At 37.6% G+C, this 21,500-nt stretch overlaps 1 protein-coding gene across 11 annotated transcripts in view; it reads left to right on the top strand.

Moving 5' to 3' along the window:
* The window catches only part of LOC124717168, a 344,543-nt gene that overhangs the window by 305,317 nt on the left and 17,726 nt on the right, over positions 1-21,500 (top strand). For 10 of the 11 annotated variants that reach the window (XM_047244021.1, XM_047244012.1, XM_047244004.1 and 7 more), the window contains 2 exons: positions 8,921-9,146; positions 16,493-16,622. In XM_047244021.1, coding sequence (XP_047099977.1) covers positions 8,921-9,146; positions 16,493-16,622 — 356 coding nt within the window. Of the gene's footprint in view, positions 1-3,201; positions 3,428-8,920; positions 9,147-16,492; positions 16,623-21,500 lie in introns of all 11 variants that reach the window. The other variant, XM_047243951.1, reaches the window with a different exon arrangement.

Below are 21,500 nucleotides of genomic sequence, written 5' to 3'. Positions count from 1 at the left end.
TGTATTTTGCAGACCATTTTCACTGCATGTGAGACCACGGTCAAAATTTGTTTGCCTCACATAAAAACGGCAATGTTACTTTTACACTGAAGTGCCAAAGAAACTGGCATAGGCAGACATATGCAAATACAGAGACATGTAAACAGGCAGAATATGGTGCAGTGGTTGGCAATGCCTCTGTAAGACAAGTGTCTGACACAGTTGTTAGATCAATTACTGCTACTACAATGGCAGGTTATCAAGATTTAAGTGAGTTTGAATGTGGTATTATAGTCGGTGCACAAGTGATGGGACACAGCACCTCCGAGGTAGCAATGAAGTGGGAATTTTCCTGTATGACCATTTCACGAGTGTACCATGAATATCAGGAATCCAGTAAAACATCAAATCTCTGACATCATTGTGACTGGGAAAAGATCCTGCAAGAATGGGACCAAAGACACTTGAAGAGAATTTTTCAGTGTGACAGAAGTGCAATCCTTCTGCAAATTGCTGCAGATTTCAGTGCTGCCATCAAATGTCAGTGAGCAAACCATTCAATGAAATATCATCGATATGGGCTTTTGGAGCCAAAGGACCACACATTTACCCTTGATGACTGCATGACACAAAGCTTTATGCCCCTCCTGGGCCCGTCAACACTGACAATGGTCTGTTGATGACTGGAAAGATGTTGCCTGGTCGGACGAGTCTCGTTTAAAATTGTATCTAGTGGATGGACGTGAACGGGCATGGAGACAACCTCATGAATCCACAGACCCTGCACATCAGCAGGTGACTATTGAAGCTGTTGGAAGCTTCGTAATGGTGCAGGGCGTGTGCAGTTGGAGTGATATGGGACCCCTGATACATTTACATGTGACTCTGACAGGTGATATGTATGTAAGCATCCTGTCTGATCACTTGCATCAATTCATGTCAATTGTGCGTTCCGGATGGGCTTGAGCAACTCCAGCAGGACAATGTGACACCCCACACATCCAGAATTGTTACAGAGTAGCTCTAGGAACACTCTTCTGAGTTTAAACACTTCCACTGGTCACCAAACTCCCCAGACATGAACATTATTGAGCATATCTGGGATGCTTTGCAATGTGCTGTTCAGGAGAAATCTCCATTCCCTCATAATCGTATTGATTTATGGACAGCCCTGCAGGATTCAGGGTTTCAATTCCTCAAGCACTACTTCAGACATTAGTCGAGTCCATGCCTCAACATGTTGCGGGACTTCTGTGTGCTCACAGGGGCCCTACACGATATTAGGTAGGTGTACTAGTTTCTTTGGCTCTTCAGTGTATATATGTTGCTGCTTTAATTTTAGTCAGTGGCAAAACTGATATGGTGAACACTTTAATATATACAACTTTTTAAGGTAATCATGTTGTGTATATTTCAATCAGATCATCATAAAATCTTTTGTTGGCGTATTTTGTCACCAACTGACATTCATCTAAAGTTAGTGAAGTTCAATAAGGAGTCTGTGACTTCTTTTCAACCACTAAAAACAGGAACTGAATTCACAGCTATAGAGCACTGGGAACAATAAATCTGAAATAACTTGAAGATTAATTGCTCCACATTCACACAGATGGTTCATTAATGGCAAAGGTAGGAAATGTTGGCGTAGGAATATACAGCAAAATCGTCTGTATCCAACTGCAGGTTCACATCACTAAAATTTTGAAGGTGAAGAAGCCAACAACATTGCAATGAGTCAGATAAACAACTACCTACTCACATTCGACAAAGCAGACACATTTTGTGATTCCAGAGCAGCAATATCAGCAGTCACCAGCACAGAAGATAGCCAAGAAGGGCACAAACATTAAACTTTGATTTTCTTTCAAAAACTATGGCTTTTCTCAGCAAAAAATGAAACACATGTCTCTCCATTTTAATATAGAGCAAAATTTGATCAGAACTGGTGAGACACATATCAGACACTCCCCTTGTTAGATAGTAACAAAAAAGCAGATTTTGTATCCAAAAAGGGCACAAACATTAAACAGAATGGAAAAACTTACATTTGATATTTTGCAGTGAAACACAGTATCAATAACATATTTAAAGAAGATTTGACATTATCCAGTAACGTTTCATGTAAAGCAAAGATCTGGAAAAGCCTCATGGGCAATTAAGTAGTACCTTATGGATAAGGAGCAGAAGCTGTAGCCATATTCTGCTTGACTACTGGCATGACTGTTTGGCTGTGCATGTGTCTTGTGTTCGATCATAAACAAAGAAGATTTAAAAGAGTGTAAAAAATTAAGTGATTGTAATTCAGAATTAAAAACATTGTATTGTGAAGAAAGGAGGCAAACGACAATTAGTTAAGTGCCAGAACATTAAAATAATTATATTTTCTTGTAATTAACACAGAATGCATGGGCACACAATTTCAAAGGAGAAGTTGTAATGATATAAGACCAGATATCATTAGTAGAAATAATCTTCTGATAGAGGAATCATGCAAGAAAAACACAGATAGAAAGCAAATTAGTTGTCACAAATTATGCAGTGTAACATTTTAAGACAGCAACTTGTGATGGTATCTTCATCCAGTTAAATGCTTCTTTCTTGACCCCATGGCTATTGAGCATATGAATGTACTAAAATGTTTCTGTTGCTACTTTGAAAGTTTATTTCATATACTGATGATGCTACAATAATTACAACAATTACAATAATAATAACTCCAATTATAATTGTAAGAATACTTATTCTTGTATGTTGTTGCGGTCTTCAGTCCTAAGACTGGTTTGATGTGGTTCTCCACACTAGTTTCCCCTGTGTGAGTCACTAATCCCTGCATAACTTCTACAGTTTACATCAACTTGTACCTCATAACTTACAGTCAAGCCCATATCCTCCTTTACCATTTTCATTCCCACACATCCCTCTATTACCAATTTAACTATCTGTGGATTCTGTGGATATCTCTTACCAACTTATTATTTCTTTTAGTCATGTTGTGCCATAAATTTCTGCAAAACAGGATTTTGTGAGCTATATTCACCCAACACACAAGTAAAATGAAAGGAAATAATTACTAACTTACTTCCTGCAGAATGTAAGAAAAAGTCCATAGTTTTTACAATTCCACATGTCAATGTTGTTTAGCTCATCTATATTACTGAAAATAAAAACAGTTGCTAATTAAGATATGTAGTATCTAAACAGAGAATGTATGGACTGAATCAGGCGACCTACGCCCCGAAGAAGTGCCTCAACTTGTGCTGCTTACATTTGACGATGCTGTCAACGATCTGAACAAGAATTTGTACAGAGACCTATTTGAGAAAGGACGCAGGAATCCAAATGGCTGTGATATTGCTGCAACATTTTATGTGTCTCATGAATGGACTGACTATGGTCAAGTCCAAGATCTATATGCTGCTGGTCATGAAATAGCAACACATTCAGTATCGTAAGTCCTATGTTGTGAATATTTTGCTTTTCTTGTTCTAGATACATTTGACTTCATACAACAGTGCATATTCTGAGAATGTCTGTATTGCGACCTCATCTGTAAAAAATGCATTTTTTTGTAAATGTGAAGTGGAATTCTAAATCCATTGATGAGTAAGATTTCACCTTCTTTAAACTGGAACATAACGATCACAAAAGTAAAGTTTGATTCATAATGATATTTATGAGGATATAAGTCACACTATACCTAGCAAGCAAACAAGAGCAAGTCTTCTTAAAGGACAACCAATAAAAATTTTGTATTCATACTAGAGCTTTACTTGAACACATAAGCATGTCATATTTAAAATTTAGTCAAGCTGATTTTAGTACAGGTTGGCAGAAAAATAAAACATCGAAGTTATTTTTTATGTTCTTACTGCCAGAAAGCTGTTCATTAAGCCCAAAGAAAAATTAATGTGGGGAAAATGTAGAAACATTGTGGAGTTCACAGACAGATCTGAAAACAAAGCCACTATCATAACATAACTCCTGGGGAGAATATGAAAATAAAAATAATTCTATGAAAAAAGGAGGCCTCCAACTGCATAAAAGAATCACTGAGAAGTAGACAGGCACATAAATATGTAACAAATATTGAACTTATATCTATTCCGAGAGTGCATAGAGTCCCAAATTCCTCACATGTGTCTGCACCCATGCACAAGTGCGCGCGCGCGCACACACACACACACACACACACACACACACACACACACACACACACACACACACGAGTACAGCTCTTCAGGCTTGTAGAAGGAGCTGACCAGAGGGAAGTTATAACAACCTTGACATGACTTCCACATTTTGCTGTGTACAACAAAGTGAAATCAACATAGTGGCTGAACTTGCAGTCTCAAATTCCTGTCTCTGTATGTCTTTATTATGCTTTGATCTATCATTAATCAAAGTTTAATATTAAACAGCCCACAGTTGCACTAAATTATGTTTATTTTAAACCTTGACCATGGTTTCTGCTATTATAATATAGCCTTCTTCAGAAGTCCTAAAAATGATCAAACTAACATCTAGACCAATGATACAATCTACACATAAACTTAAAAATTGGGTAAGTGATAACATATTACTTACATACACACAATTAAATGAAAAATGTCTTAGCCCAGCGACTGTGTCAAGACCAATAAAATAACTTCAACTGACATAAGCCTGTTTCGAACATAAGTAAAATTACATATGACACCGTATGTCCATCGCCACTACCACTGTTATACTGGGTGCATGGTTGTCAAATGTGCTGCACCCTGTACACCATAGGTGGCGCTCACCACAGTGAGATACATCTCACACCGTTTATCAGGCAACTTGTCAATATGTATGGCAATAAACTAATAAACAAGCCTACATGGGCTGCTTTTATGTTAACAGTGATTTATGTTGAGACAGATATGTTAATGTGCCCTTTGTCATCTTGTACTATGTTACCACACTTATGCACTAGGGGCTAGTCATAGAAATAATGTCAATAATTGCTAGCGTGGCTATGCACAACAACTATGGTCGGCTGATAAAATTAGCCCTATAAGCTATTAGAGCGTATAATGTAAGCCGAAGTTATATTTGCATATGAGTGTCTCGTGTCTGAATCATACATCAAATAGTGATACGACAAACTTTGTTATATAAAACTGTTAATGCTCTACCAATCTAATGATCATACGCAACAGTATTTCATCTAGAATGAGATTTTCACTCTGCAGCGGAGTGTGCGCTGATATGAAACTTCCTGACAGCTTAAAACTGTGTGCCCGACCGAGACTCGAACTCGGGACCTTTGCCTTTCGCGGGCAAGTGCTCTACCATCTGAGCTACCGAAGCACGACTCACGCCCAGTCCTCACAGCTTTACTTCTGCCAGTATCTCGTCTCTTACCTTCCAAACTTTACAGAAGCTCTCATGCGAACCTTCCAGAACTAGCACTCCTGAAAGAAAGGGTACTGCGGAGACATGGCTTAGCCACAGCCTGGGGGATGTTTCCAGAATGAGATTTTCACTCTGCAGCGGAGTGTGCGCTGATATGAAACTTCCTGACAGATTAAAACTGTGTGCCCAACCGAGACTCGAACTCGGGACCTTTGCCTTTCACAGGCAAGTGCTCTACCATCTGAGCTACCGAAGCACGACTCACGCCCGGTCCTCACAGCTTTACTTCTGCCAGTATCTCCTCTCCTACCTTCCAAACTTTACAGAAGCTCTCCTGCAAACCTTGGAGAACTAGCACTCCTGAAAGAAAGGATACTGCGGAGACATGGCTTAGCCTGTGAACCTTGGAGAACTAGCACTCCTGAAAGAAAGGATACTGCGGAGACAAGGCTTAGCCTGCAAGCTTCGCAGGAGAGCTTCTGTAAAGTTTGGAAGGTAGGAGACAAGATACTGGCAGAAGTAAAGCTGTGAGGACCGGGCGTGAGTCGTGCTTCGGTAGCTCATATGGTAGAGCACTTGCCCGCGAAAGGCAAAGGTCCCGAGTTCAAGTCTTGGTTGGGCACACTGTTTTAATCTGTCAGGAAGTTTTAGTATTTCATCTGTTGGACATTTGTATTAATAGCATACGGTCCATCAGTTGCACTTGTAGGCTTGTTTATTAATTTATTGTTGTACATATTGACTAGTTGTCTGATAAACGGTGTGATGTATCTCACTGTGGTGAGCGCCACCTATGGTGCGCAGGGTGTAGCACATTTGACAACTGTACACCTAGTATAACAGTGGTAGTGGTGGAGGACATACGGTGCCATATGTAATTTTAATTATGTTCGAAATAGGCTTATGTCTGTTGAAGTTATTTTACTGGTCTTGACGCAGCCACTGGGCTAAGACATTTTTCATTTAATTGTGTGTATGTAAGTAATATGTTATCACTTACCTAATTTTGAAGATTATGTGTAGATTGTGTCACTGGTCTAGATGTTATTTCAATCATTTTTTTAGGACTTCTGAAGAAGGCTATATTATTATAGCAGAAACCATGGTCAAGGTTTAAAATAAACATAATTTAGTGCAACTGTGGGCTGTTTTTCATTCGAGACATTTTTGTAATGGTTGCTGTTGTTGCTGCCATGATGAAAATAATTGAATATCAATATTTTGACAGTGTTAGAATACTGTTTTGTTTCTGGTGCTAGAGTTCCTTTATTACAGAAGATAGAATTGCCAAGTAAATGTCTGACTAGAGACACTCAAATGTGGTAACAAAAATATCACCACTTAGCAAGAAATATCACAAAACATCAGACGGTGCTTCAGTCAGTGGGAATGGGTGGAATGGCATTTCCAGAAATATCATGAAATTCATTGAGTGCAAGGAAACACCTGCTTTCTCATGACTATAACCTACAGCTACACTAGAGCGACAGTAGCAGCACAAGTGTTAACTCTATTTTTGTTGGAGGACCTGCAGATTGCACTGACAGATAGTAGAGAACACAATTGAAAGACAGAAGTGAGTTCTCATAAATATTTTATTCCATCTAAAGCACTGTATGTACATACCATCAGCCATATTTTCTCTGGTGTTTTGGTAGATATTTGGACTGGGTAGGTGGAGCCAACCAAAACAAATGCCCCTCATAAAGGCTTTCACGTGACACTCTGTGTCAACAGGAAACATTGGTTTGTTTCCCAATACAAAGAAAATGATTTTTAAAGTAAAATTAATAGAATTAGATAAATAACAGATAATAAATGATAGATAGACTAAACTTATTGTAGTGTGATATTTGTTTTGTTGATATGTATCAACAAGGACAGTAAAATGTGAAGAACACCCAGTACTGCAGCAGCAACTTCCATGCTGCCCTGATCCGCACAGACTGCTACCACCAAGCAGCAGTGCTGGTATCACTACTGGAATCTGGTTATTCTTCATTTTATACTGGGCCTTTTAATACATTTTAATAAAACAAATATCATACTAATAGAAAATTATTTGGGACCACTGCATTGAATAAAAATGTAAAATTCCACTTAAAAAAATATATATATATATATATATATATATATATATATATATATTTATTTGTAATGGGAAACAATCCAATGCCTTTTGTTGATACAGAGCATCACACGAAACATGTGATGAGCAGTAGTTGACTGTGTGAACTCCATCTACACATTGCAAAAACGAAATTGCAAATATTTGTCACAACATGAGAGAAAATTTGCCTGACAACTATATGGACAGATTTTCAGGAATGAGAATACACAACTTCTGTTGCTCAGTTTAACAAAATCTTAGGAAAAATGAACCATCATTGATGAGTTAGATTAGTAACACAAACCAAGAGAAACTGAAATAGTATTAAATCTTAAAACTTCATCAAAGATGTGTTGGAGTTTGTTGTTGTGGTCTTCAGTCCAGAGACTGGTTTGATGCAGCTCTCCATGCTACTCTATCCTGTGCAAGCTACATCATCTCCCAATACCTAATGCAACTACATCCTTCTGAATCTGTTTAGTGTATTCATCTCTTGGTCTCCCTCTACGATTTTTACCCTCCACACTTCCTTCCAATACTAAATTGGTGATCCCTTGATGCCTCAGAATATGTCCTACCAAGCGATCCCCAAGTTGGAGTAAAACAACAAAATATCTGATGTGTTTGAACACTGGGCAACTGGAACAGCAATTATGAAACAGACATATATTCATAGAAATAGATGCATAAAAACAATACAGAAATAATATCAGACCTGGTTGATATACTTCTTAACATATATCATTAATGGTGTATACAGATTCTTTGGTTTCTGATAGACCTTTCAATCTCAAATATAAATGCTTATAGCATTATGCAGTCTTGTAATTTAAATTAAACAGTACAAAAGGAAGATATCTCAGAGGTGTTTTCAGATTGCCTTGTCAACAAAAATTCTGTCATTACTGATTAATATACAGTATCTAATTATGCACATTGATATGAAGTCAAATAGTATCTCATAAATGCAGGTGCTGTTCAGGCTGTCGCTGCTGCTGATGGAGCACTATGTGTCTGCTTCATTCTTCATTCTTTTCTGCTGTTTCTGCTATTATGTAACTAACAGAGGTCTTTTTTCTTTTCTTTTTTTTTTAAATCCCTCCACCCTTTCTTTTGTTCCTTCCACTGTCCAATCTTTTACTTTATTGAAATATCAACTTCTGACGTGGCGCATAATTATTAACACCCAAAATATAAACTCTATTGCTTGGGACTTCCCTATTTTGCTTAATCACAAATATTGTATTCCAATGACAAATTTAAAAAAAATCAAAACTGAATTTTGAAATGTCTTTAAATTTCTTTTAACTTAAAATGGGCGCTTTTCCTTTACAAAAAATTAAAACAAAACACACTTGCATAAACTTTCTTGTCCTTTGGCACCCACTTTCCCATCACCTCAAAACCTTTAACCTGAACCAATCTCTGAAAATCCCATCTGCAATACAAAAACAGGAGATCTGCCAGTGGAGCAAGTCCCACAAATTGTGCTTCTAACATTCGACGACTCTGCGAATGATTTGAACAAGGGACTGTACAGTGACCTGTTTGAGAAGGGCAGGAAGAATCCAAATGGCTGCCCTATAGCAGCTACCTTTTATGTTTCCCATGAATGGACTGACTATAGCCATGTGCAGAACTTGTATGCCTCAGGTCATGAAATTGCATCACATTCCATCTCGTAAGTCAAAGATGACCAATAAAATTCATTCTTGAGCTGTACATAGCATGGGTATGGGCTTAATTTGTATGTATAACACTACTGTTGTTTTTTTAATGCAGCTTATGTCTTTTTTCTTTATATATTCAGGGTGGGCAGAATAAAACTGGTCTGAAAATATGAACATCAAAGAAGGTGCTGGAAGTGGCCACTGTTTTCATTCACCATACAGTCCATTTCATGTAATTTGGCCACTAATTGTTACATTTGCCTAAAGACTTCCAGTCTTAAACTCTTGGAAAAACAGTTCTGCACATGTCACCCATGAATTACACTTCACCACATAACACTCAACAATGAACACACCTGTTTTATCATGAGCACCATTTGCAGTTGCATTCAACTTGTCACTAAACACATACACTCCTCTCACTCACTCAAATGTAATGACATGGCAAAGTATTCAGGACAGAGCATGCAGGAGTTGTGTACGTACAGCCATATGACAGCACTGATTGGTGAATTCATTAGCAAAGGTCAGTTCTGCATCAGTCTTATAAATATTTTCCAGACCACTTTTATTTTGCTCACTCTATACATACACTCCTGGAAATTGAAATAAGAACACCGTGAATTCATTGTCCCAGGAAGGGGAAACTTTATTGACACATTCCTGGGGTCAGATACATCACATGATCACACTGACGGAACCACAGGCACATAGACACAGGCAACAGAGCATGCACAATGTCGGCACTAGTACAGTGTATATCCACCTTTCGCAGCAATGCAGGCTGCTATTCTCCCATGGAGACGATCGTAGAGATGCTGGATGTAGTCCTGTGGAACGGCTTGCCATGCCATTTCCACCTGGCGCCTCAGTTGGACCAGCGTTCGTGCTGGACGTGCAGACCGCGTGAGACGACGCTTCATCCAGTCCCAAACATGCTCAATGGGGGACAGATCCGGAGATCTTGCTGGCCAGGGTAGTTGACATACACCTTCTAGAGCACGTTGGGTGGCACGGGATGCATGCGGACGTGCATTGTCCTGTTGGAACAGTCAGTTCCCTTGCCGGTCTAGGAATGGTATAACGATGGGTTCGATGATGGTTTGGATGTACCGTGCACTATTCAGTGTCCCCTCCACGATCACCAGTGGTGTTCGGCCAGTGTGGGAGATCACTCCCCACACCATGATGCCGGGTGTTGGCCCTGTGTGCCTCGGTCGTATGCAGTCCTGATTGTGGCGCTCACCTGCACGGCGCCAAACACGTATACGACCATCATTGGCACCAAGGCAGAAGCGACTCTCATCGCTGAAGACGACACGTCTCCATTCGTCCCTCCATTCACGCCTGTCGCGACACCACTGGAGGCGGGCTGCACGATGTTGGGGCGTGAGCGGAAGACGGCCTAACGGTGTGCGGGACCATAGCCCAGCTTCATGGAGACGGTTGCGAATGGTCCTCGCCGATACCCCAGGAGCAACAGTGTCCCTAATTTGCTGGGAAGTGGCGGTGCGGTCCCCTACGGCACTGTGTAGGATCCTACGGTCTTGGCGTGCATCCGTGCGTCGCTGCGGTCCGGTCCCACGTCGACGGGCATGTGCACCTTCCGCCGACCACTGGCGACAACATCGATGTACTGTGGAGACCTCACGCCCCACGTGTTGAGCAATTCGGCGGTACGTCCACCCGGCCTCCCGCATGCCCACTATACGCCCTCGCTCAAAGTCCGTCAACTGCACATACGGTTCACGTCCACGCTGTCGCGGCATGCTACCAGTGTTAAAGACTGCGATGGAGCTCCGTATGCCACGGCAAACTGGCTGACACTGACGGCGGCGGTGCACAAATGCTGCGCAGCTAGCGCCATTCGACGGCCAACACCGCGGTTCCTGGTGTGTCCACTGTGCCGTGCGTGTGAGCATTGCTTGTACAGCCCTCTCGCAGTGTCCGGAGCAAGTATGGTGGGTCTGACACACCAGTGTCAATGTGTTCTTTTTTCCATTTCCAGGAGTGTATATATAGAAATGAATAATCTGTGATATGCCCAAGAACTGGCCATTTAAAACGTAAATAGCAATAATGAAATTTAAATAAACCTAAATAACACAATATTAATACCTGTTAAATTGTCAAGAAAGTAAGCAAACTTATACAATCTTATCAGACCCCTGGATGAGTGAAAATATTCAAAAAGCATAGTAAATCAAGTCTGAAGGCACTCAAATTATATCAAAACATCATGTATTCTGTTTGCAGATGGGTCTAATGCCTTTCAGAATTTTTCAGTGTAAATTTATTATGTGTTGTGCTCTTCATTTGCATGTTTTATGTACTGAAAAAAATCATATATGTCATACCTGTTATTAACAACTTTGTAACATTTCTATTTTTTACTACAACTGAAAATTACAACTCTAATTTACATTTTCTCTACTATATGTCCATGAAGGGTATTCTTCACTAAAGAGCTAAAGGCATTATTTTAAATGTAATTCTGTATTTCTCTGTGAATTAACTTAAACTAAGCTCAAGTAATATGATTTTAAGTAATAAAATACATAATCTATCCTTTTCATTATATTAACATAGAAGGAAGATAGAGTTTGTTAACTTACAGCAAAAAGCAAGATAGTAAAACAAGCATAACCCATATTACACAGAATTATATCTATTAGCAAAACCATACATGAATTTATGAATTTCCAGCATGCTGGAGTAGTTTGGGTCAGCAACTTTTGTTAATCACTAGAATGAAAATCCAGTCCAAGTTGCAAATTTTTTACTTTTTATTCATTCAATGACTAGTTTCAGGCTGAGACCCATTTTCAAATCATCCTACAATGCAGAAAACCAAATTTACACTGATGTGTAATATAGTTGTATTGGTTTAAACTTACATAACAAAGTAAAAAATGACCTTTCGGAAGATGTCAAAAATGTGCAGTGAACATTTACAGTGCATACAGATATCTGGCAGTTTAATCATTCCACTGTTGTAAGGAAACCTCAGAAAGGGGGTGCCTTATCAGGATATAGGAAATTTTTTTATTTATGAAAATGTTCTCCAGCTCTCAAGAACATAACAATTCTTACAATAACCATACAATTCCACAATAAAATTAATACTTTTTAAAATCTTTACCAAAAAGAATGAAATACTTAAAATTGCTGACCAGTAATACACAGCAGCACCACATATTACAAAGTCGTATGCCATGTTGGCACATAAAAATCATTCAAAGTGAACAGCAACATTAGTATTAAAAGAAAACAAAACAATAGGAGAACTTTTTAAAATCTTTTCCAAAAGGAGCCATGTACTTAAAATCTCTGACCAGAATACAAAGCAGCACCACATACGGCGCGAATTACAAAATTGTATGCCACGTTGGCATGTAAAAATCATTAAATGAATTGTTTGTGACTGGACATTTCTTTGTTCACTGCAGAATTAAGGAATTCAAATCTGTTATACAATTTAGACATGTAATTGTGATGGAGACATCAGAGGAGTATACAGAGCTAGGGAAGACAGCTATTCAGATATAATGAGCTACAAGAGAGTAGATGCCTATTCTAATTTTTATTTATAAGAACAACATTAGATGTATACTGCTGATGTAGGTAACCATGATTTGAGAAAATGTGAAGTGGAAGATACCAAGGCTAAAAAATATTGATCCAATAAAGAGGAAGACAGATTTCGCTGAATGAACATGTTGCACAAGAAGTAGTTTGTTTCAAGTATTTTCTATATTTCTGTTGCATTCTCCTATCTGGCAGTATCTTTATGGCTGTATCTTTTGTATTAGTGGATTAGCATAAAATTAAAGAGGCATTTGGTGAGTTTTTGTGGTACTGCAGAATTTTTGTTTCAGACTAAATCCACAGTTAATTGTACCTGAAAGACAGTGTGGATCCACTATCTTATTAACTGTATTTTATATGAGAGCATTTGAAATGAAAACCTTAAATATTTATTATAATACAAATGAGCTAATACAGGAAAATTAAAAGTTACAGATATATCATTTTTTTATATCATAGTTCCCATGATGTGTTATGCATGTATTCCATCACTTTGGATGTAGATGAATATCTCATGTGAAGATTAATTTTGGTTGTGAATTCATCCACTTGTGCACCACAGTTTTTCCTCTTCATCGCTTCTCCTACCGGCACTTCTTTGACCTATCTGAACACATAAAAATCACTCAGAGTGAAGTTTGGTGCTTAAGGTTGCTGTGATAGACATTCAGATTTCATATCCCGTATTATTGCTACAGCTGAATGGGTAGTATAGGAATGAGCAGTGTTGTGTTGCAACAAAACATCTGAAATCCAAATTACTCTTCACTGTATGAATTACTGGTCACTGTTCATCCCCTTTTCATGTAACACTCCAAAATTACATCTTTTACATCCCAAAAGAGAGTGAGTATGACTTTTCCTACCAATGATTGATGTAGAATTTTTAGGTTTTGAATAGTGTTAGTACAATTTATTGCTCAGTATTTTCAATTCAGGTTGGTGTTAGTACAGACAGGATTCATCTCCTGCAACAATTCTGTCCATAAACCATTGCCTTCAGCTTAGAAATGACACAAAGGTTCCTCACAGGCTTCAACATGACAATCTGTCACTTCAACTGTTGACTGATGACACAAAGGTTCCTCACAGGCTTCAACATGACAATCTGTCACTTCAACTGTTGACTGATGTGACACACACAGTGCTAAAAAAATTGCCCCTGTTGCATCCCTAAAGAGAATGAGTAAGACTTTTCCTGCCAATGGTTTTTTTTCACTTCACGGAGGTGTTAATGCACCCAGGTTTCATCTCCTGCAACAGTTCTATCCAGAAATCCATTACCTTTGACCTGGTAACAGTCCCAAAATTCCTCACGGGTATCAGAGTGACAATCTGTCAATTCAACAAACTGACTTAGAATCCATCTTACAGTCTCTTTCTTGAATCACAGCATGTTGTGGACAATATTATGTGGTGAACCAACACTAATATCCAAAATAGTGGCTATTTTGTTTACAGTAATGTCTGTTTTCCTACAAAAGCCCTCTATCACTGTGTCAGTGTTTTTGTTCAACATTACATGGCTTGGATATAAGGTATATTCCACATGTGATACATCTCTTTTTAATTCTGCACCACTTGTACACTTGCTACAGGAACACAAATGAATCACAGCACTGTCTTTCATCCTGCAGTGCATTTTCACAGGCTCAATAACTTCACTGCTCAAAAACCACATCACAAATAACTGCTCCAACACAGTACAAGCCGACAGTAGCATGGCCGTCTTTACACTGAAGCAGCTTCCCTCCCTGTGATGCAACAACAGCTGCCAACTTTTGGTCATTTGTCAAAATACAAGGATAACTCCTGGCATGTGCCATATTGATAGTACAGTTTTAGGACTTTTATTGCACTTTTAAGTTTTTCATTTGAATCACTCTCATAATTTTTTAATCAACAAAATATCATGAAAACAAGCAGTCTAAGAGAGATCCATTACATGTAGTGCAGTGTATGGTTCAGATCCTAGGAAACATGTGGCAGTGCATTTTTACATCTCAATTCACAGGATCAGCAGTATCTAAACAATGTATGACAGTTTGACAGTGATGTTTGATACCAGATAAGGCTTGTACAACATGAGAACTCATTAATTGTGTGCCCCCCCCCCCTCTCCCCCAGCAAGTATTTTATCCTGTTATATTAGATGCATAGTAGTGTGATGGCATCAACTGGAACGGATTATCATGGGTAATCATAATCCAACATCAGCCATTCCTCCAGGTAGTACTTTAACGATTCTATACACATTATTGCTGAAAGTATACTCAAAAGTTAATTTCACTTCTTTTTATTTTCATCTGGCTTTCTTACCTAAAATTTTCATCAGGGTCCTGTGGTAATGAACAACTGAAAAATCTGAAATGTGATTTTCAGTGGGTATCTGTCAACAAGATGCAAATTGTCCACTTTCATAAATTACATGCTTTTGTAGAAGTTGGGTTAAGGGTTTTCTGAGTGCTTTATGGGTAGTTTGTTTGTGGGACTCATTTCAGAATAAGAAGATAATATACATTACATAGAATTTTACAGAACATAAAATGAAACTACTAAAGGAATCATAATCAAAGATGTTAACAATAAAGCTAAGTGTAAGTCAAAGCAATTAAATAAATTAAAGTTTTGGAACAGCAACATTCTAATGAATGACTAAAAACCAAACCCTTTGGTTTAACCAGAAACTGATTGTATTTCATAAGAATGCCATGCAAATTGATACATGATAGTTGTGTAGATTGTGCCAGGAGATCCAAACAGATAAATTGTCCATGAGACGTAATATTTTTACATGATAAATATAAAAATAGAGATTCTGTTGCTTCAGTGAATGCCACATAAATAGCATAAATATTTTGAATTTGAATTGCCCATACATTAAGAAAATGATGCATGCTAAAATTTTAGGAATTTTGACAAACTGATTGAGAAAGCCAGATGTGAAGGAACAAAATTGCTCTAGATCAGATAAATATCAGTAGAACTGACACTGGATTAAATATTATCATTCATCAGAGCTCACTGACCATTCTTCAAAATGTTTGTGTGATTTTGTTGTAAATATCAAATGAGTTGCACTTGTTTTGCTATCTTGCTTCTTGCCTCAAACACAAATAACCAGATGAATGTACTAAATTAATCAATATCTATTCGATTTCCTAAAATGTTTGATGTTGCTTCTCCACAGCACAATATCCATTAGAATATTGCTTCAGTATTTCAAGCCATTTCAAGCAAAAACTAGTTGTGGACTAAAATAAAGAACAGTTTAACAAGTACAGTGGGTATTTATTAATTCAGTGCACATTTGTGGAGCAGAAGTGCTATCCAATCATGGAGAAACTAATAAATACACATATACAGTAATGTTTTAGTTCAAGAAATGGTCCATGTTTTGAGATTTTTATAATTTTTCCAGCATCTTAAGGGGGCAACTAATCTCAGTGAAATGAATACAAAACAAGCAGTGATTTGAAAACCGCTAGTTAGCTTGTGCAGTACAATTGAAAAGAAACATACACAAATTTCATTTGTAAAGTTTTTCACTGTAAACCCTGGAAATAACTGAGCTTTCTACAGAACAACATTTTCAGTTTTTCTTCCATTTACCATCTGCATACTTCTGATTTCAGTATCATTAAACTTACTATCATTGTGATTCATCTGAGAAGCAGTTCATGCAGCTTCACAAAAGTGTAATTAATGAATTGATTTTGTTATATTTTTAAACTTATGGTGTTAACTACAGTCTTTATTATTTCACCAGGCACAGTTTTGGTGAACAGTTCTCTCAGAAAAAGTGGTCGAAGGAAATTGGTGGTCAGCGTGAGATCCTAGCACAGTATGGAGGTGTGAGACTTGAAGATGTCAGAGGCATGCGGGCACCATTCCTTGCAGTAAGTGAATAAATAATCTGTCGTTCAGAATAAATAATCTTCTCATTCAGTAAAAAATCTGATCTGTACTCTATTACTGGTTGTTAAGTAGTACATACTTTACAGCAACAGAAACTGAATTAATTTACAACAAAAATGGGAGAAATCAGGATAAAAAGCAGGGAGCAACCTACAGTTAGTGCGTGACTGTGGCTAATGGACGAGGGAGATCATCAGAGAAAGGGTGATATTTCAGGAGTATCCCAGGGCTGCACGCCAATCCTGAAGTGAATTGAGGTTCTACTGTGGTCAAAGTTAGCGGTGAATGTTAATACAGAAAAATGTATTCTTTTTAAACATACATATGAGGCTGTCACATCTCAGACTCACAAACTAATGACTATTGATATTTATGCAGGACACAATGAAATACTAATCATCACATGCCACTCTGATAACACATATATATACAGCACTGCAATCCACATTGGCTGCCACGTAGATGTGAACACTACCACAATAGTTCCATACAATTCACCTTCTGTATTTCTTGCTAATCACTTCAATTACAGCTATTCTTGAGGATCTGCCCATGGCAAAGATGACATGCTTACTTTTCGATATCAACCACTGAATTCAAAGCTAATATCACTGAAACAGCTTTCTCTGCACTTTGACTTCTATATGTATGTGCACATATTTATGACCTATGTGAGGAAACAAGCAAGTATGCTAAAGAATGGATTTTAGATAACCTACAAGTATCAGAAAAAAGATTAAGTTATCAGAAAACAAGGTTAGGAAAGATACAGAATCTACGTCACAGTTGGAATGTGGCATGGAGAGAAAAATAAATTGTAACCGCAAGGCCAACAAGTTTGACTAAATCTTTAGAGCAAATCAAAACTCTTTCTCAAATAATCCAACCTCCTTTACTGAGCTTACCTCATGATGTGAAGGAAATATGAGGCTACTGCAACTAACTTCCTCTTTTCTATAGAAAATTGCCCAGCCATCTTTTTTTGAGTTTCTACAATTTCCTTAAATCTTTGATCAGTTTCTAGGGCATGTTCCACAACTCAGTGTCAGCCCTTACTCATGAGGGCTATTGCTCTGTCTCTAATAATCCCACTGTTAACAGCAGATTAAATTATCATCTATTACTGACAAACACAAAGAAAATAAATTATCTCTCTAATGTAGTGGACATTAAAAAGTCTTGTTATTAGGTGAACAAAATGTATAGGAAATGGAACAATAAGGGTAGAGGTATATGTATTAATGAGGAGAAGAAACTGCTCCAAATTTATGGTGTGGAGAGACAAGGCAGAGGAAATGAACCAGAACATAAGCATTAGATCCAACTTCTATCTTGCATCTTATATCCCTTCCAGTTCTAGCTTTAGAACAATGTTTGCTTTCACCAACCAACTGCAATCGTCCAAGAAAAAACAATACCACATCAGTAGCAATACATGACTTTTACAGGAGAGACAAAAAATTGTCTTAAATGTGAGAAACATTTCAAAGAGATACAAAATTTTCACTTTAGCACTAGAATTAAGTTTTTGTTTACATCAAAACAATAAAACATTCTTCAAATGGCCTGATTATGGCAGATGCACTTGCAACAAAATGTTATTGTTTTTTGTTGTTGTCTTCAATCCAGAGATTGATGTGATGCATCTCTCCATGCTAGTCCATCCTGTTAAGCCTTTTCTTCTCTGAATAACTACTAGAACCTACATCCAATTGAACGTACTTACTGTATTCATGTCTAGTCTCCCTATAGAATTTTTACCCCCCCCCCCCCCCAACCCCCACCTCAAATTACCTCTGTTACCAAAATGAGTATTCCTTGATGCTTCAGGATTTGTCTTATCGGCTTATCCTTTCTCTTAGTTAAGCTGTGTCACGAATCTTTTTTTTTTTTTTTTTTATCCAAATCAATTCAATATTTCTCATTAGTTACATTAGTTATTCAGTTTACCCATCTAATATTCAGCATTCTTCTGTAGCACCGCATTTCAAAATCTTCTTGTCTGAACTGCCTATTGCCCATGTTTCACTTACGTATAAGGCTACACTCCAGATAAATCTTTGGAAAAGACTCTCTAGCACTTATGTTTATGTCAGATGTTAAAAAACTCATCTTTTTCTGGAATACCTTTCTTGCCATTGCCAGTCTACATTTTATATCCTCTCTCCTTTGTCCATCATCAGTTGTTTTGCTGCCCAAAAAGCACAACTCATTTACTACTTTTATTATCTAATTCCTTAGTCTAATTCCTTCAGCATTGCCTGATTTAATACAACTACATTCCATTGCCCTTGTTTTACTTTTGTTGGTGTTCATCTTATCACTTTTCAAGACACTGTCCATTTCATTCAACTGCTCTTCAAAATCCTTTACCATCTCTGACAGAATTACAAAGACATCAGCAAACCTCAAAGTTTTTATCTCTTCATCCTGAACTATAATTCCCTTTCCAGATTTCTCCTTAGTTTCCTTTACTGCTTGCTCATTGTACAGATTAAATAGTGTTGGGGATAGGCTACAGCCCCATCCCTTCTCAACTATGGTTACGTTTTCATGTCCTTTGACTCTTATAACTGCAGTCAAGTTGCAATACAAGTTGTAAATAACCTTTCACTCCCTGTATTTTATTCCTGCTGTCTTTAGAATTTCAAGGAATATAGTCCAGTCACCACTGTCATTTCTTCAACCTTTTTTCTATGATAAATCATAGGTTGAGCACTGCATTGTCATTTTGCACTTCCTGTCTGTTTAATGTTTTAGACATCTCTATTCCCTTTTGCCTACTTCATTTTCATTTTTTGTCAGTTATGTTCAATATATTGTGCACTGTAAAAGTATTTCCACTGGGCTTTGTTCTTTCTCTGCATGATCCTCTGTGTCGTACACTATTTCACCTCTAAAGATTATCTATTATTCATCTCCTGCTATGTTCATTACTCTATTATAATCATTGGTTCTTTCAACTCATCCAGGTCCCATCCCCTTAATTTCCTACCTTTGTATAATTTCTTCAGTTTTAACCTGCAGTTCATAATCAATAAATTATGATCAGAGTCCATCTCTGGCTATGGGAATGTCTTACAGTTTGAAATCTGTTTTTGAAATCTTTATCCTACCATTGTTTAATCAATCTGGAACAATTCAGTGTCTGCAGATTTTTTCCATGCATCCAGCCATCTTGTATGGCTGACCAAGTGTCAGTGATGATTAAATTATGCTTTGTGCAAAACTCTGCCATGAGGCTTCCTTTTTCACTCCTTTCCCCTTAGCTCATGTTCTCCTATTACTTTTTCTTCTCTCCATTTTACTACTATTGAATTCCAGTCCATTAACACTATTAAGCTTCCATGTTCCTAGCTATCTGCATAATTTCTTTTATGTCATAACATGTTCTTTCAGTCTCTTCTCATCTGGGCAGCTAATTGGCATATAAATGTATTTATCATGGTTAGCGTTGACTTCATATCTGTCTTGGCTATAATAATGTGTTCATTATGCTGTTCATAGAAGCTTACTCAAATTCCTATTTTTCAATTCATTATTACACCTACTGCTTCACTACCCCTATTTATTATTTATGCTATTTACATGAGATTTGTTTGTTAAAGTGTATTGTGTGATTTACTACCTTTGTAATGTTCTTGATTTTTAAAATTCAAGTAGTAATAAAAGCTGACATTGCTCTCACATTCATAAGCAACTCCTGTCAGAAAAGCAATGATGGTGATTAGGGAGAACTACTAAAAAATTTTGTAATTGATCTGATTTTACCATATTAACTTCAAGGAAACCTTTGTATAACTTTAGGAAACAACCATCTGCAGGTATTTTCTTGGGTCTCTCAGGATTTATTTACAGTCCTCATATTTATAGTATACAATATCAACTGGATGGTATTGTACTGCTCTCAGTTTGATAACAGTTTACTCACTTTTTTAACAGCTATTCCAGGTCAAAGTGAGTCATAGAGTCACAAACATTTGTTCACATAGTTAGTGAAAAAGTGTCTGGGTAATGGGATTTGTAAGGTTGTAGCTTTTTTTCTTGCATCTTCACCTTCATTGATGTATTGGGTAGTGTGTGTAGCTTCACAGTCTTTGAGCTTCACCTCATTCCATGTTCATAATCAGTATGCCTGTGTCAACTGATTATCTTATGAGAGCATTTTCTAATATCACATTCTTATTCTGATATGATATGTACAGCCTCCGTAACACAAAATTATTTGGACAGGAGTTTTTCTAATTGTTCTGGAGTTTTCCTTCATTCATTAGAGCAGGCTTCAGATGTCCTTTTCTTAATATTGTGTAAGTAATCATAAAATGGTTGGGTTCCACTGCCTTGTTCCCATTATTCTTCTGATGAGTTATCTGAATATTCTGGTTAAACTTCGGAACCAGCCTCTGACAATGAGTGTCATGCATTATTGTTGAACACGGAGGGAACTGTACTTGCAGTATAGTGTTTGGTCTAAGTGGTTACAGCCAGCAAAGGTTCTAGATGGAAAATTTGAGAATTCAGTTTAAGAAGTTCAAAGATGAAGGTGAAGTTAACGTATGCCTGAAGCCAACATTACCACAGCTAATAATCATCATAACAAAAATTGTGTGTGCTGTTGTATGATCCTGGAAGAGCAACTCAGATCCAATACACAAAATGAATTCTTCTTCTACTTCACTGCATTTACACCTGTTTTTTCCCCTCTTGTCTGTTCTGTATTCCTAGGAGAAACAATTTCTTCTTTGGCAAACAGATCATATAGTGAAACTTGTTTCCATGATCTGAGCTATGACTCAAGATCAGCTTGACCAGAGAGAGAGATGCAATGAGCAATGCCGCCATGCTGTAGTTGCACATAT

This window comes from Schistocerca piceifrons, chromosome 1 (assembly GCF_021461385.2).
Source record: "Schistocerca piceifrons isolate TAMUIC-IGC-003096 chromosome 1, iqSchPice1.1, whole genome shotgun sequence".
NCBI lineage: Eukaryota > Metazoa > Arthropoda > Insecta > Orthoptera > Acrididae > Schistocerca > Schistocerca piceifrons.
This window is presented reverse-complemented; position numbering and strand designations above follow the sequence as displayed.